We start from the raw sequence: 12,334 nt of genomic DNA, 5'->3' as shown, positions 1-12,334 counted from the left end.
GCTTATGCTCTGAGGTTAGGTACAGTCAGCCAAATTGAAATATCCAACTAATACGTACCGAATCCAATACAAAAATGTATTATGTGTGGACACAATTCAAGAACAATAATGTAACTAAAGAATGACAAGTACAATAACTAATAATCCCCATCATGAAAATGACTGCAGATCATATGAACTAAAACAAAAAAGAGCCAGTAACAGATAAAATAAGAAGCTGTAAATCTGAATCTATCAACATAGCAATTCCATATTCAATGAAAGTTGTAGCCAAAAATCTCAGGCCATGTTGAATGTTAAAGCATATGAAGCAATGAAGAGAATGAAGAAGAAAAGCGGAGCTGCCATCTTAATTGAATCTGCATCATTTGAACCATCTTGTGATGATGGTACTGCGTTAGATCCACGTCCTGTTACACATTGGTATTGTGTTAAAGCTCGAATTTTGTAAAACCTGAATTTGATGTTCTTGAAAAGTACTAGTAGTAGAATTTGAGGAAGGAAAAAAAAAAAAAACCAAAGTAATTTACCTGAAGCATCTGTAGTTGGAGAATCTGCTGTTCCGGTAGGAGAGCTATTTGGTGAACCAGCTGTTCCAAGTAACAGATGTTAGAGAATCAAAAAACTTATTCGCACTTGATGTTTATCTATCAAACCGATAAATGTAACATGTCTGCCTGTCGTCTCATGGTCAAATAATGTGTGATCTCATTATAGTGTGTGACTGTTGAGGTTAAATTTCTTGATTTGGTGTAAACACACACCTATTGCAGGTAAGTATTTTCCACTTACAAATTGTACGGAGGTGACTCCAGATAGAAGTGGAGTTAGGATTTTGAGTTTATGAGTTCTAAATTTTAGAAAATGCAGCTCACATGGTTCTTGATAAATTATTTATACAAATCAGGTGATTTTTAAACGTAAATACAGAGTTTGAGTCAAAGCTACTGGGTTCTCCCAAACTTGTAGGTGAAGCTGTAGCTCAGCCCCGGACTCTGGATGGATCTAGCTTTCTGCGGTAGGTGTGATTAGACCCCAGTACTATACCCAAAAAACCAATTTTGTAGACAAAATGAATACATATCCTAATAATGTATGGGTGCAGTTGAGTTGACTGATCAGTTGATATATAATAGACTGGTTCAATTTGGATCCACAGACTTTCTAAGATCTGTCTCTAAAGTGATGTGAAAACTCTATGTAAGAGTCGCGCATCGGCTATGGATGGGGTTATTGGTTTAAAGAAAATTCTTACCTTATGAACTAGCTTTAGGGTTTAGGCACAAAGTCCATTTCTTAATAGTATTATAAATTCATAAATGAGTAATATTCTTTAGTTTTGGAATGAATTTTGCTACTTACCATTGCATTGGCTAAGAGGTGGAGTCTGAACTTTACAAACAGTAGGAAGAGCCAAAGCCTGAGTCTGGTTAATAGTTAGCCCCAAATTAGAGCCACCACCATTGAGGACCTGGCACAAACATTTTGGATTGTTCTTAACCACAGTGCCTAGTTGAGTGCAACAACCTGAAGATGGAGTAGAGGAATTTCCAGTAATATAGTTCAAGCAAGGTGACATACTGATCAACACATTCGTGCAGTCATTGCTCGATTGTGCAACAACTCCTGCCAAGAACATCGTAGACACAATCGCGAAAATACCCATTCTGCTCCTTTGAATTGCCATTAGATATGAAGTGGATTTTTTTTCCTGATTGAAGTAAGTTTGATTACAAAATGTGTTGTTACAAGAAGAAAAGTTGTGTTTGTTTATATAGGAAAATGGAGTAGGGAGAGTCAAAGAAGATGTTTTAAAAATTGGTGACCGATAAACAAGTAGTAACGTAAATTCAGAGAATGACATTATTTCGTACTTTTGTCACAATTTACATGGGAATTAGGTAGATTTGACAAAGTATTTAGTTGTGTGGGTGACCAACTAATGCCAACCAATTGTCCCATTATTTGACTAGTCACAAACAGAAAAGCCTAAGGCTTAAGTGTTCCCATTTGAAAACTTGCAAGAACTTATATAGAAGGTTGCATATCATATATCTTTATTTATCTATATTATTTTAAAAGCATGAATATAAATGTTAGTTGACCAAAATATCCTTCAAATATTGAACGACTTTTATAACCTTAATAAGCTCTAATCCTATTTCTTATTGAATTAACTACCTACGGAACGTAGATATCTAATCCTATTTCTAATTGCACTACCTAACAGAATGTAAACATATCCTATTACGACTACAGAACCTAAGGGTTATCAACTCAACTAGGAAATTAACTCACGTTTTACATTTGAGTATCTCCTTTTCTTTTTCAATTTGAACGGTATCCTAATTTAATTGGATATGGGAGTCAATCACTTCTATTATAAAAAACAAAAATAAAAACTCCTTGTTCCCATTCTCCATAGTAAACTTAGCTTTAGTACTGCTTCAAAAAGAAGATAACAAAATTCGGTAAATTTTTGTAAGGTATTATTTCTTTTAATTATTATATTTTTTTCAACTTTACGTAGTTTTTGGGGTGCTAATGCTTGGGGATTCTAATAATAATTTTGGCTTTTGTGGAAGTATTGTTTACATTTATGCGGGATTACGGCATTGAAATTCGTATTAGTTTGATAACAATGAGACCCGTAAAGCTCATGATGATTACACAATCTTATTGCGTGGTATAAACTTATTATCAACTTTAGAGGTCTTTGCGTCAAATTATCAATTATATTTAGAATATAGAAGCAGTTGAATGTTCAGATTTTATTTATGCATTTTGTAGCATATGAAGCAAGATATATTCGTGCGAAGCACGAACATAGGTACTAGTATTATTTTAAAAATATGAATATAAATGTTGTTTGACCAAAATATCCTTTAAATATTAAACTGTTTTTATACCCTCCAAAACAATTCCTTCAAATATATAATTCTATTCTATGTTGGATATAATTATCATGTAAGGACTTATTAGGACTTTGAATTCAACCATAACAACACTATAACGTGATGTAAAGATTCATATCAGCAAAGGAAACCTTTTTTAGGACTCTCAATTCAAGTAGGAATGACTTCTTGTATAACTAAACTAATTTGTATACATCATAGTTTAGTTTGGCACGTATAGGATTACCTGGTAATAACAATTGTACTGAATCCAAAGGAGAGATCAAAATAGTTAGTTACAGAATTAGAAGTAAAATTTAGGTTAAAAAAAATCAGGAAAAAACACGAATTAGCCTAATTCTTTGTTTAGTGAATTTTGTCTTCGAATTCAATTTAGTGAAATTTTATAAATATACTCATATTATATAGTGAGTTTTATAAATACCTTTCTTTAGTTAGCATAATATTTGTTGTTAGAGCCTCAGATAAATTCAATGACAACACAAAATCTACGAGCTTGATATATGTTCCATGACTTCGAATTTCTATAAAGAAATCAAAATAATAAGGAGAAAAATATAATTTCATAAATCACAAGGGAGATTAGTGTTAAGAAGAGAAACATGGGTGAAGGTCTTTGTAATTGGTCCATTACTAACTATCTATCTTAGAGTCACGTCATATTTTCAGTTCAAAGTATAAGAATTCACATTAGATTTACTTTTTAGTTAACTTGGCCAAAATTGGATGACTTTTATGGAAAAAAAAATGAAAAAAGGTTTTTGTGTGATAAAATTTAGTTAAGGATTTTTATGTAACAAAAAATAGAAAAGTTTTTTTTTTGGGTAATAAACTTTATGTTTGATGACTTTTATGTAACAAAAAAATAGAAAAGTGACTTTTGTGTAATAAACTCAAAGTTAAATGATTATTGGTTAGGATATTACTGCGGGAATCCATACGGATATGCTTAAATAAAATAGGAGGATGAGAAAAAACAAGATTATCTATTATAAAATGATTGATTATCTTTTGTAAGTCGGTGTATATAAAATTTTATGTTGAACGAAAATCAAATAATTGAAATTGTTTCTTCGTATGAGTATTTCATCATAAAAACTACTGTGAAGTAAGAAAAAATTACAGCGATGAGAGGACTTGTTTTTTTTTATGTTAAATATTAAATCTTACTTTTGTAATCAAGTTAAATTTTATAAAAATAAAAAACTAAATATTCTTAAAATTGAAAAATATTCTTATAATTTGATTTTTTTTAGTAGCGATATTCAACACCTCTATATTTGTAAATGACAATAAATAAATATATGATTATTCAATCGGTAATAGTGGATTATCTTAGTCGTAACATGTTTCTCATATGAGGAAAAAAGGAAAAAAAAAATATATATACCAAGAACATCTTTTCAAAATAAAGTGGATACGATCTGATACCAATTACATTTTTGTACCTCATAAAATAAATGCATGCAATTAGAAAAACTATCTAATACTTTATGCGGTGATTGAGGTTGCCAGGGAATATCGTGCGGAACACGTTTATAGAAACTAGTATAATAAAATTGGGAAGCCCTTAGTATAAAGTCAGTTTACTAAAATAACCTTTAAAAGTTAAACAACCAAATTACCCCTTATCTAAAAGTAAAATTACTCACCATTAAAAATTAACATTTAATATTTATCCCTTTTTTGATTTCTTTCTTGAACTCTACTTCTAAAATATTTTTGTATCAAAAGGTAAATCTATCTTCTTTAATAAATGATCAGTAAACATAAAATTTAATACTACAATTAACTTGGTAAATGAAAAGACAATTACTGAAAGCTACTATAATGAAGTAAGTAAATGATACTCCCTTTGTCCATATTAGTTGTCGTACTATAAATATATGTACTAAAATATTTGTCCATTTACAAAATCAAGATAGAATTGATTAAGTTTTTTCTACTTTGCCCTTAACATTAATTGTTTTTTAAGTAACCAATAATGATTATAGTGTTATCAATTGGAGAGAGATAAGGGCAACGTATTAAAAATACACTTTTATTTATGAATTTTTAAAGGACGTGTAAAACGAAAAGTGATCAAGTAATATGAGACGAAAGGAGTAGAGAATTATGTGAATTCACTGCACTCTTTCAACTCCTTCATAAAGTTATACGCTATTATAGTTACTCTTGAAGAAGTAAATTTGAACAGTCACAATCCACAGGTTTACATTAATATGGTGTCATATAATGCTTGATATCTGCTCATAAAGCACGATCAACAAATTATTAATTCTGACATTTATTGAAACCTTACTCATTAGGCAAATCCATCACATAAATATTGCAAATTCTTTTTACATAGAGTAATTTTTATCTATCCTGTAAATGTGATTACTTGAGATATAAAATTAAAAATCACACCTCCATAACTCAATCATTTTCATTTACTTCATAATGTCTCGTCTTAATAGTATTTATTCCTCTCCTACCTCTCATGTTCATAACCTCCAAAATATTAATGTGTAAAATTATTACACCTATCCTCGTATACATCACAAGCATGAAAGCTAAATAGGAAAATTCATGTGGTATCCAGTTAGCATTTTGTTCTACGTATGGCCTATTTGTCTGCAGAAATGGTTCAACGTCAATTGCAAAAGTTAAAAAAAAAATGTCACTCCAGCATATTGACACTAAAAGGTTTTGAATAGTTGATTATATCTCATTATCTGATGATCTCTTTTATTTATTTAGATGCTACTTCTGTTTGCTTCTCCTATTATCTTATACAGTAACTCTCTTACAATTGTTAACTGCTGCCATTTGCAAGGATCAATGAGATGGTAAAACAAAAGGAAAAAATGGAACTGATAAAAGGAACTGAGGTGGATGTTTATGTGTTGTCTATGTACCTTCCATCTCATTCTATATTTTATTATCATTCTTTTATCGTTCTCTTATTTGAATTGGTATTATTCTTTTATTTGGGAACTGTCAGCTTAAGTAACTACCTGCATATTGTGAGGGCTTGGCGAAGTAAAGATAAATGTTTAATTACTGAGTTCAAGTTGAATTTAATTAGAATGTATTCATTTCTCTTTCTCAGGATGTTTTTATTAATTAGAATAAGCCATCCTATCTTTGAACGCTTGAGGAGAAGATAAATGTATAATTTTTAGCTATGTTTGCAGGTGTTGTGGAGATATGTATTTCTTTGTCGTGTCTCTATTAATTTCGTTAAAGATATTTATATGCTTTTCTTAAATTTTGAGCAGGAATTCATCCATATATCACATATAATTAGGTGCTATTTATGTTATGTTAATTAGTTTTACATATTTAAAGATTTCCTATATTTTGCGAACAAAGTACTGAAGATTAAATAAAAGAATTAGCTGACACGGTTGCGTTTGTATAGAGAAACATAAATTTAGTAGAATATATTTTAGTCTAGAAGATTCTATTTGAAATCATTCTTCTCATTTTTTATTTTTTTTATGCAAAAGTAAGCTCTATGTATAAACACATTAACTAATAAAGGGTCTATCATATTTACAAAAATATATGAGATAAATACCATAAAAATGATCCTGCACAAAGTTCAAATAATAGTAGGGGACAAACATGCAACACAGACTAGCTATACTAAAAGTGGAAGACCCTAAATTGAAAAGTTAAATTATCAAAATGTCCATCAAAAGTTAAAGGACATTTTTAACCCTCATCTAAACACTATTCCTATACTATTTTAACATCAAATAGTAAATTTACCAACCAAGAAAATGATAAATGAATCAATTAAATGGGAAATAAATCAATTAAATGACAAGATTCATGTATCAAAGACTTTTTCCATTATCTGTCATTATTGTGCTCTTTAAAATTCAATGTATAATTCAATTTATTATAATAATTTATATGTTTGCTTTCCCGCAAAAACCCTCACTCATCATATTATTATTTTTAACCGGCTGTTGAAAACTAATCCGTTAATTTTGTACGATGTCAGTTGTTTTATTCAAGCCATGAAGGATTGTCTCTTTTATCTTGTTCTATTCAATTGTTAAGCCTCTTTAATGACTTAATCCCACGTTCCAACAACACTACAATTCCAAGTATCCAAAACGTATTAATTATTATTTGCAGTTATTTAATCATTGAATTGAATGATGCAATAAAAATAAAAGAATTCAATGATAATGAATCTTCAACTCTCTTCCGTTATAAATTTGGATAGGTAATTCCTATATATATAATGGATCAGTAACCATTTCTTTACTTCGTCTGCGCACTGTAATCTCTTTTCGGTTTTGCTTTGCTCTAATATAGTGGCATTTTCTTGAATTGTGTTTGCTAACTAATTCTTATTTGTCTATCTTCATTTCAGGTTTTACTTTGCAACTGTGCACTCTTCATTTTTCAACCCCATCATCAGGTACATAATAGATATACGATGTTTACAATTCTTCTTTTATTATTTCACATACATACAAGGTTTGTATGGAAACGTGATATATGTACAAGATTTTTTAGAAGTAGAAAAAATATAGACTTTAGACCCTTGTTTGTCATCAATTGAGATCAAATTGGCTGGCCCAACACAACCTAGCCCAGTCCACATTGGCAGCAGCCCAACCTAGCCCGACCTTCATTTGAATGGACTTCTTAATTAAGATTCTAGTCCAACCCAATGCTGTACGGGCGTATACTAGCTCGTGGAGCGTGGACGTCTCTTCTAAAATTAAAATTATACTCCCCTCACCCTAATTTATGCGGGGTGAAAATCATTTTCTCTCCCCAATTTTGCTTTAAAAATCAAACTCTCCTCTTAGCTTTGACCAATAGTCATTCTCCCTCTTTATCCTAATAGACTTTTTAAAATTCCTAATTTAACCTTACATTATCAACTTGTCTTTTTTTCTTTTACTTCTTTAAATTATGATTTTTTAAAATCTCTTTAATCTGTGTAACAAATTTTCTCTAAAAAATAAATATTATTTTCGAGATGGAAAAGGAAAAGTGAGAAATACTAGTTAAGTATATAACTTAATGCCGTTCGATAACGAAATGAATGAGAATAAATATTTTTTTTTTAAATAATGATCAAAACTCTGATATCTACTTATACAAGTAAAAATAACAGGTAATAATAACTTTATAAATATATTTTAATGCAGGTAATACAAAATAATTAATAAAATAGAGGTATATTCCATAACAAATTCCTACAAGATTATCTATCTATCTATCTATCTATCTATCTATATATATATATATATATATATATATATATATATATATATATATTATAAATGAATTTTAAATTATAATTTAAAATATTCCATTAATGACAACCAAAGCTCGTTTCTATACTGACAATAGAGAATAAGAGAGAAGTGAAACTTAAATATACATATATATGTAAAAATAAGAGAGAAGGTAATATATATAGAGAGAGAGAGAGAGATAGAGAGAGAGACATGCATGTACATACATAATATACTCAATCCACGTAATACTAAAATATCAAGCATAAAAAGTAACATTAGATTTTGTGATAAATTTATAAAAGAATTATTCTACTTATAATATGAATTTAAATAAAAAAACTATACATACCTAGGTTAAAAGAATAAATTTTATATAATAGAAAAAGGTATTACATAGATGAAGGATTGAAAATGTCAAGGGTAAAATAGACATCGCATAGGATAAAGGGGGGAGAATGTTTATTGTTCATAGTTGAGGGGGGTGTTTGATTTTTAAAGCAAAGTTGGGGGGTGAAATTAATTTTCACCCAATTTATGTGATACTTTTCGCTTTTCTAGAGTTGATTTGACTAAACTTTGAAACTAAGTTGTATTAGATTAACTCAATATTTTAAAATTAAAAGTTATATATTTGAAAATTACATGAAAAGTACTATAAGTTACCACTTTTATCATATCAATATGATAAAAAAATACATTTTAAAATATTAATCAAAATTTTATACAGTTTGAATCTTGAAAAATAAACTTATCACATAAATTGGGACAGAAGGAGTAGTTGTTACCCGTCAAAAGTTGATGCGTTCTCCCCCAGAGGATGAGATTACCTTGGGTGATTAAAACTTCAAAGAACATGTATCCAGTTATCTATATTGATGACGTGTTGGAATTGGATAAAGAGAAATTAATGGCATTTGCCTATTAGTCTGACTTATTTCAAGCAAAGATCATTTCTCGTCCACAGCGTTGTGTCTTAACATTTTTTTACTTGGTTAATTAAAGTAGTGTCTTCGCGTAGATGCTGTCAATATTTTATCGCAAACTTACTCAAATGACTACCTTATTGCAGCTTCCTATCATTTATAGCTATCCTTTTAAATATTATCATTTGTAGCTACATTTTAACAAAATAGTGTATGTTTTTACGTGTATTTGTTGCCAACAAATACATGAGAATAAGGTTAAAAAAAAAAAAAAGCATGATCCTTGATTTTAGCCTTTAATGGTGGAGCTATTAATTAGATATTAATATATATTTTTTTGATGTATTTTAGTGATTTTTTTTTTATGTATTTCAGTGATTTTTTTTTTGCCATAATGTATTTCCGTGTCTTTATTTTTTTTATGTATTTCAGTGATTTTTTTTATGTATTTTACTGATTTTTTTTTATGTATTTCAGTGGCTTTTTTTTATGTATTTCAAATACATTGTGTACATTCCAACTACTATGAAGTCAAATATATTCAAATTTTCGTGTATTTGAATGGATTTCAACATATACATTCAGATACAAGACCAAAAAATTCAAATATATGACAAATACATTCAAAAAAATAATGTGTTTGGCTATTAACAAAATACACTAAAAAATGCACTAAAAAATACAAAGACAAATACATTAAAAAACAGTGTATTTGTGAGATGTAGATTTTTGAATGTATTTGTATTTGGCTTTTAACAAATACACATGGCCAGATCTGAGACACTACCACCACCAAAAAATCCTAATCTCTCCAACACCACCAAAATCCTAATCTGAGACACCACCACCATCAAAAACCCAAATCTGAGACATCACCACCACCAAAAAACCCTAATCTTTCCATCACCAACAAAAACCCTAATCTCTCCACCTCTACGTCATCTTCTCCGCCGCCATCTCAAAATTAGTCCATCATCGCCGTCACCAACAATGCACACGGTCCGATCTTCAGACTGAAAAGAGAGAGAGAGGGGTGTTAATATTTACACCCCAACAAAGATTGTCTTTTTCTTTCAGAACATAATGTGCAATAGAATCCCTTAAATATACTACATTGGAGCTGACTGCCTATGTGAAAGCTTTTTCTTTTTTGTTGTGTTTTTTATAATATTATTTTACTTTGGTTTCCTAAGAGCAGGTTCCAACGTGTTTTCATTAGGGCATGAGGAACTGCATAATTTCGTCTCATATATTGTCACATTAATGTTAAATAGAAATCGTAAGGGAGACGGAGAAGAGAGAGAGGGGCGGCGGAGAGAGAGAGGGGTGAGCACAGAGGGAGAGGGAGAAGAGAGAGGGGGGCGGTGCTGCCATGGTGGTGGTGGTTGAGAGAAGGGGAGAGAGATTTTTTAGGGTTTTGAGAAATGAAAAATCTGAAATGGGTAGTGATTGAGAAAAAAGAAAGATATATGTGTTTGGGTATGTATTTTTTAATATAACTACCATTTGTAATTTAGAAAAGTTAATTAGCTACTAAATATAATTAAATAAAAGGATAGTTAATATTAATAATTAGGTCTTAAAAGAAGCTACAATGAGTAAAAATTTCATATTTTATACTCTAAAATATTGATTAAAATGTGTAAAGAACTTAAATTTGTCCTACAGTTGTGTTATGAGTTTTCTATTCATTAAAACTATTTAATTGTTGAGACAAGTAAACTTACGAGAAAGAGGATTTTGGGAGAGGGTCAAAGTGGCTATAATTGAAGTAATTGCACGTTTTATCCCTCAAATATATTTGTAATTTAGAAAAGTTAATTAGCTATTAAATATAATTAAATAAAAGGATAGTTAATATTAATAATTAGATCTTAAAAGAAGCTACAATGAGTAAAAATTTCATATTTTATACTCTAAAATATTGATTAAAATGTGTAAAGAACTTAAATTTGTCCTACAGTTGTGTTATGAGTTTTCTATTCATTAAAACTATTTAATTGTTGAGACAAGTAAACTTACGAGAAAGAGGATTTTGGGAGAGGGTCAAAGTGGCTATAATTGAAGTAATTGCACGTTTTATCCCTCAAATATACTAGTCTTTTTTTGTCCTTCAAATTCGAACTTATTTTGCTAATCCGATTGGATTGGCATGCTCATGGGCCAAGTCCATTTGATGGCCCTGGATGTATGCCTGGCAACCGATTCCAACCGGAACCGGACCGGTAACTGGTTAGGGAACCGGCCGGTTCCGGTTAAAAAACCAGAACCGGTTTGAAACTCCAAACCGGAACCGGTCCGGTTTTAAGTAGTTAAAACTTTTTTTTTTGTATTATATATATATATATATATATATATATATATTATAGTATTTATTAGTATATTGTAGGTATATTTATATATGTTAGACAACTTTATAATTAAAGTTTAAATATTTACTGACTAACAGGCTAATAGCAAGTCAGCAATACAGAATAGTGCTTTTCGTATACATATATATGTATAACTTAATATACTATATATACTTAATATATATACTATATATATTTATATACTATATATACTTATATACTATATATACTTATATATATGTATAACTTAATATATATACTATATATACTTATATATATTTATATACTATATATACTTATATACTATATATACTTATATATATGTATAACTTAATATATATACTATATATACTTATATACTATATACTATATATACTTAATATATATAAGTATATACTATAAGTATATACTTATATACTATATATACAATATATACTTATATACTATATACTATACTATATATACTTACTTATATACTATATATACTTATATATTTATATTGTATATAAGTATATATACTATATATACTTACTTATATACTATATATACTTATATATTTATATACTATATATACTTATATACTATATATACTTATATATATATGTACTATATACTATATATACTTAATATATATATACTATATATATTTATATACTATATATTGTATATAAGTATATATACTATATATATGTACTATATACTATATATACTTACTTATATACTATATATACTTATATACTATATATACTATATATACTTATATACTTATATACTATATACTATATATACTTAATATATATACTATATATATTTATATACTATATATACTTAATATATATACTTATATACTATATATACTATATATACTTATATACTATATATACTTA

At 28.7% G+C, this 12,334-nt stretch overlaps 1 protein-coding gene across 1 annotated transcript; it reads right to left on the bottom strand.

Annotated features, from left to right (window-relative positions):
* Positions 1–42: 42 nt before the first annotated feature.
* On the bottom strand, positions 43–1,776 carry LOC132609989 (non-specific lipid transfer protein GPI-anchored 5-like). Its single transcript, XM_060324222.1, has 3 exons — positions 1,363–1,776; positions 531–590; positions 43–410 (listed from the first exon to the last, which is right to left on the bottom strand). The coding sequence occupies exons 1-3, from the start codon at positions 1,685–1,687 to the stop codon at positions 280–282; spliced, it is 516 nt and encodes a 171-aa protein (XP_060180205.1). The 5' UTR covers positions 1,688–1,776; the 3' UTR covers positions 43–279.
* Between the last annotated feature and the right edge of the window lie 10,558 nt (positions 1,777–12,334).

The sequence above is a fragment of the Lycium barbarum genome, chromosome 9 (genome assembly GCF_019175385.1).
Source record: "Lycium barbarum isolate Lr01 chromosome 9, ASM1917538v2, whole genome shotgun sequence".
Taxonomy (NCBI): domain Eukaryota; kingdom Viridiplantae; phylum Streptophyta; class Magnoliopsida; order Solanales; family Solanaceae; genus Lycium; species Lycium barbarum.
This window is presented reverse-complemented; position numbering and strand designations above follow the sequence as displayed.

What these genes read in the sequence shown, in the direction of transcription:
- LOC132609989 (XM_060324222.1), bottom strand. Translation starts at nt 1,687, where the DNA reads ATGGCAATTCAAAGGAGCAGAATGGGTATTTTCGCGATTGTGTCTACG. An exon ending in ACCTCTTAGCCAATGCAATG is followed by an intron (nt 591 to 1,362) that starts GTAAGTAGCAAA and finishes TACTTGGAACAG; the next exon opens with CTGGTTCACCAAATAGCTCT. An exon ending in TCCAACTACAGATGCTTCAG is followed by an intron (nt 411 to 530) that starts GTAAATTACTTT and finishes AATGTGTAACAG; the next exon opens with GACGTGGATCTAACGCAGTA.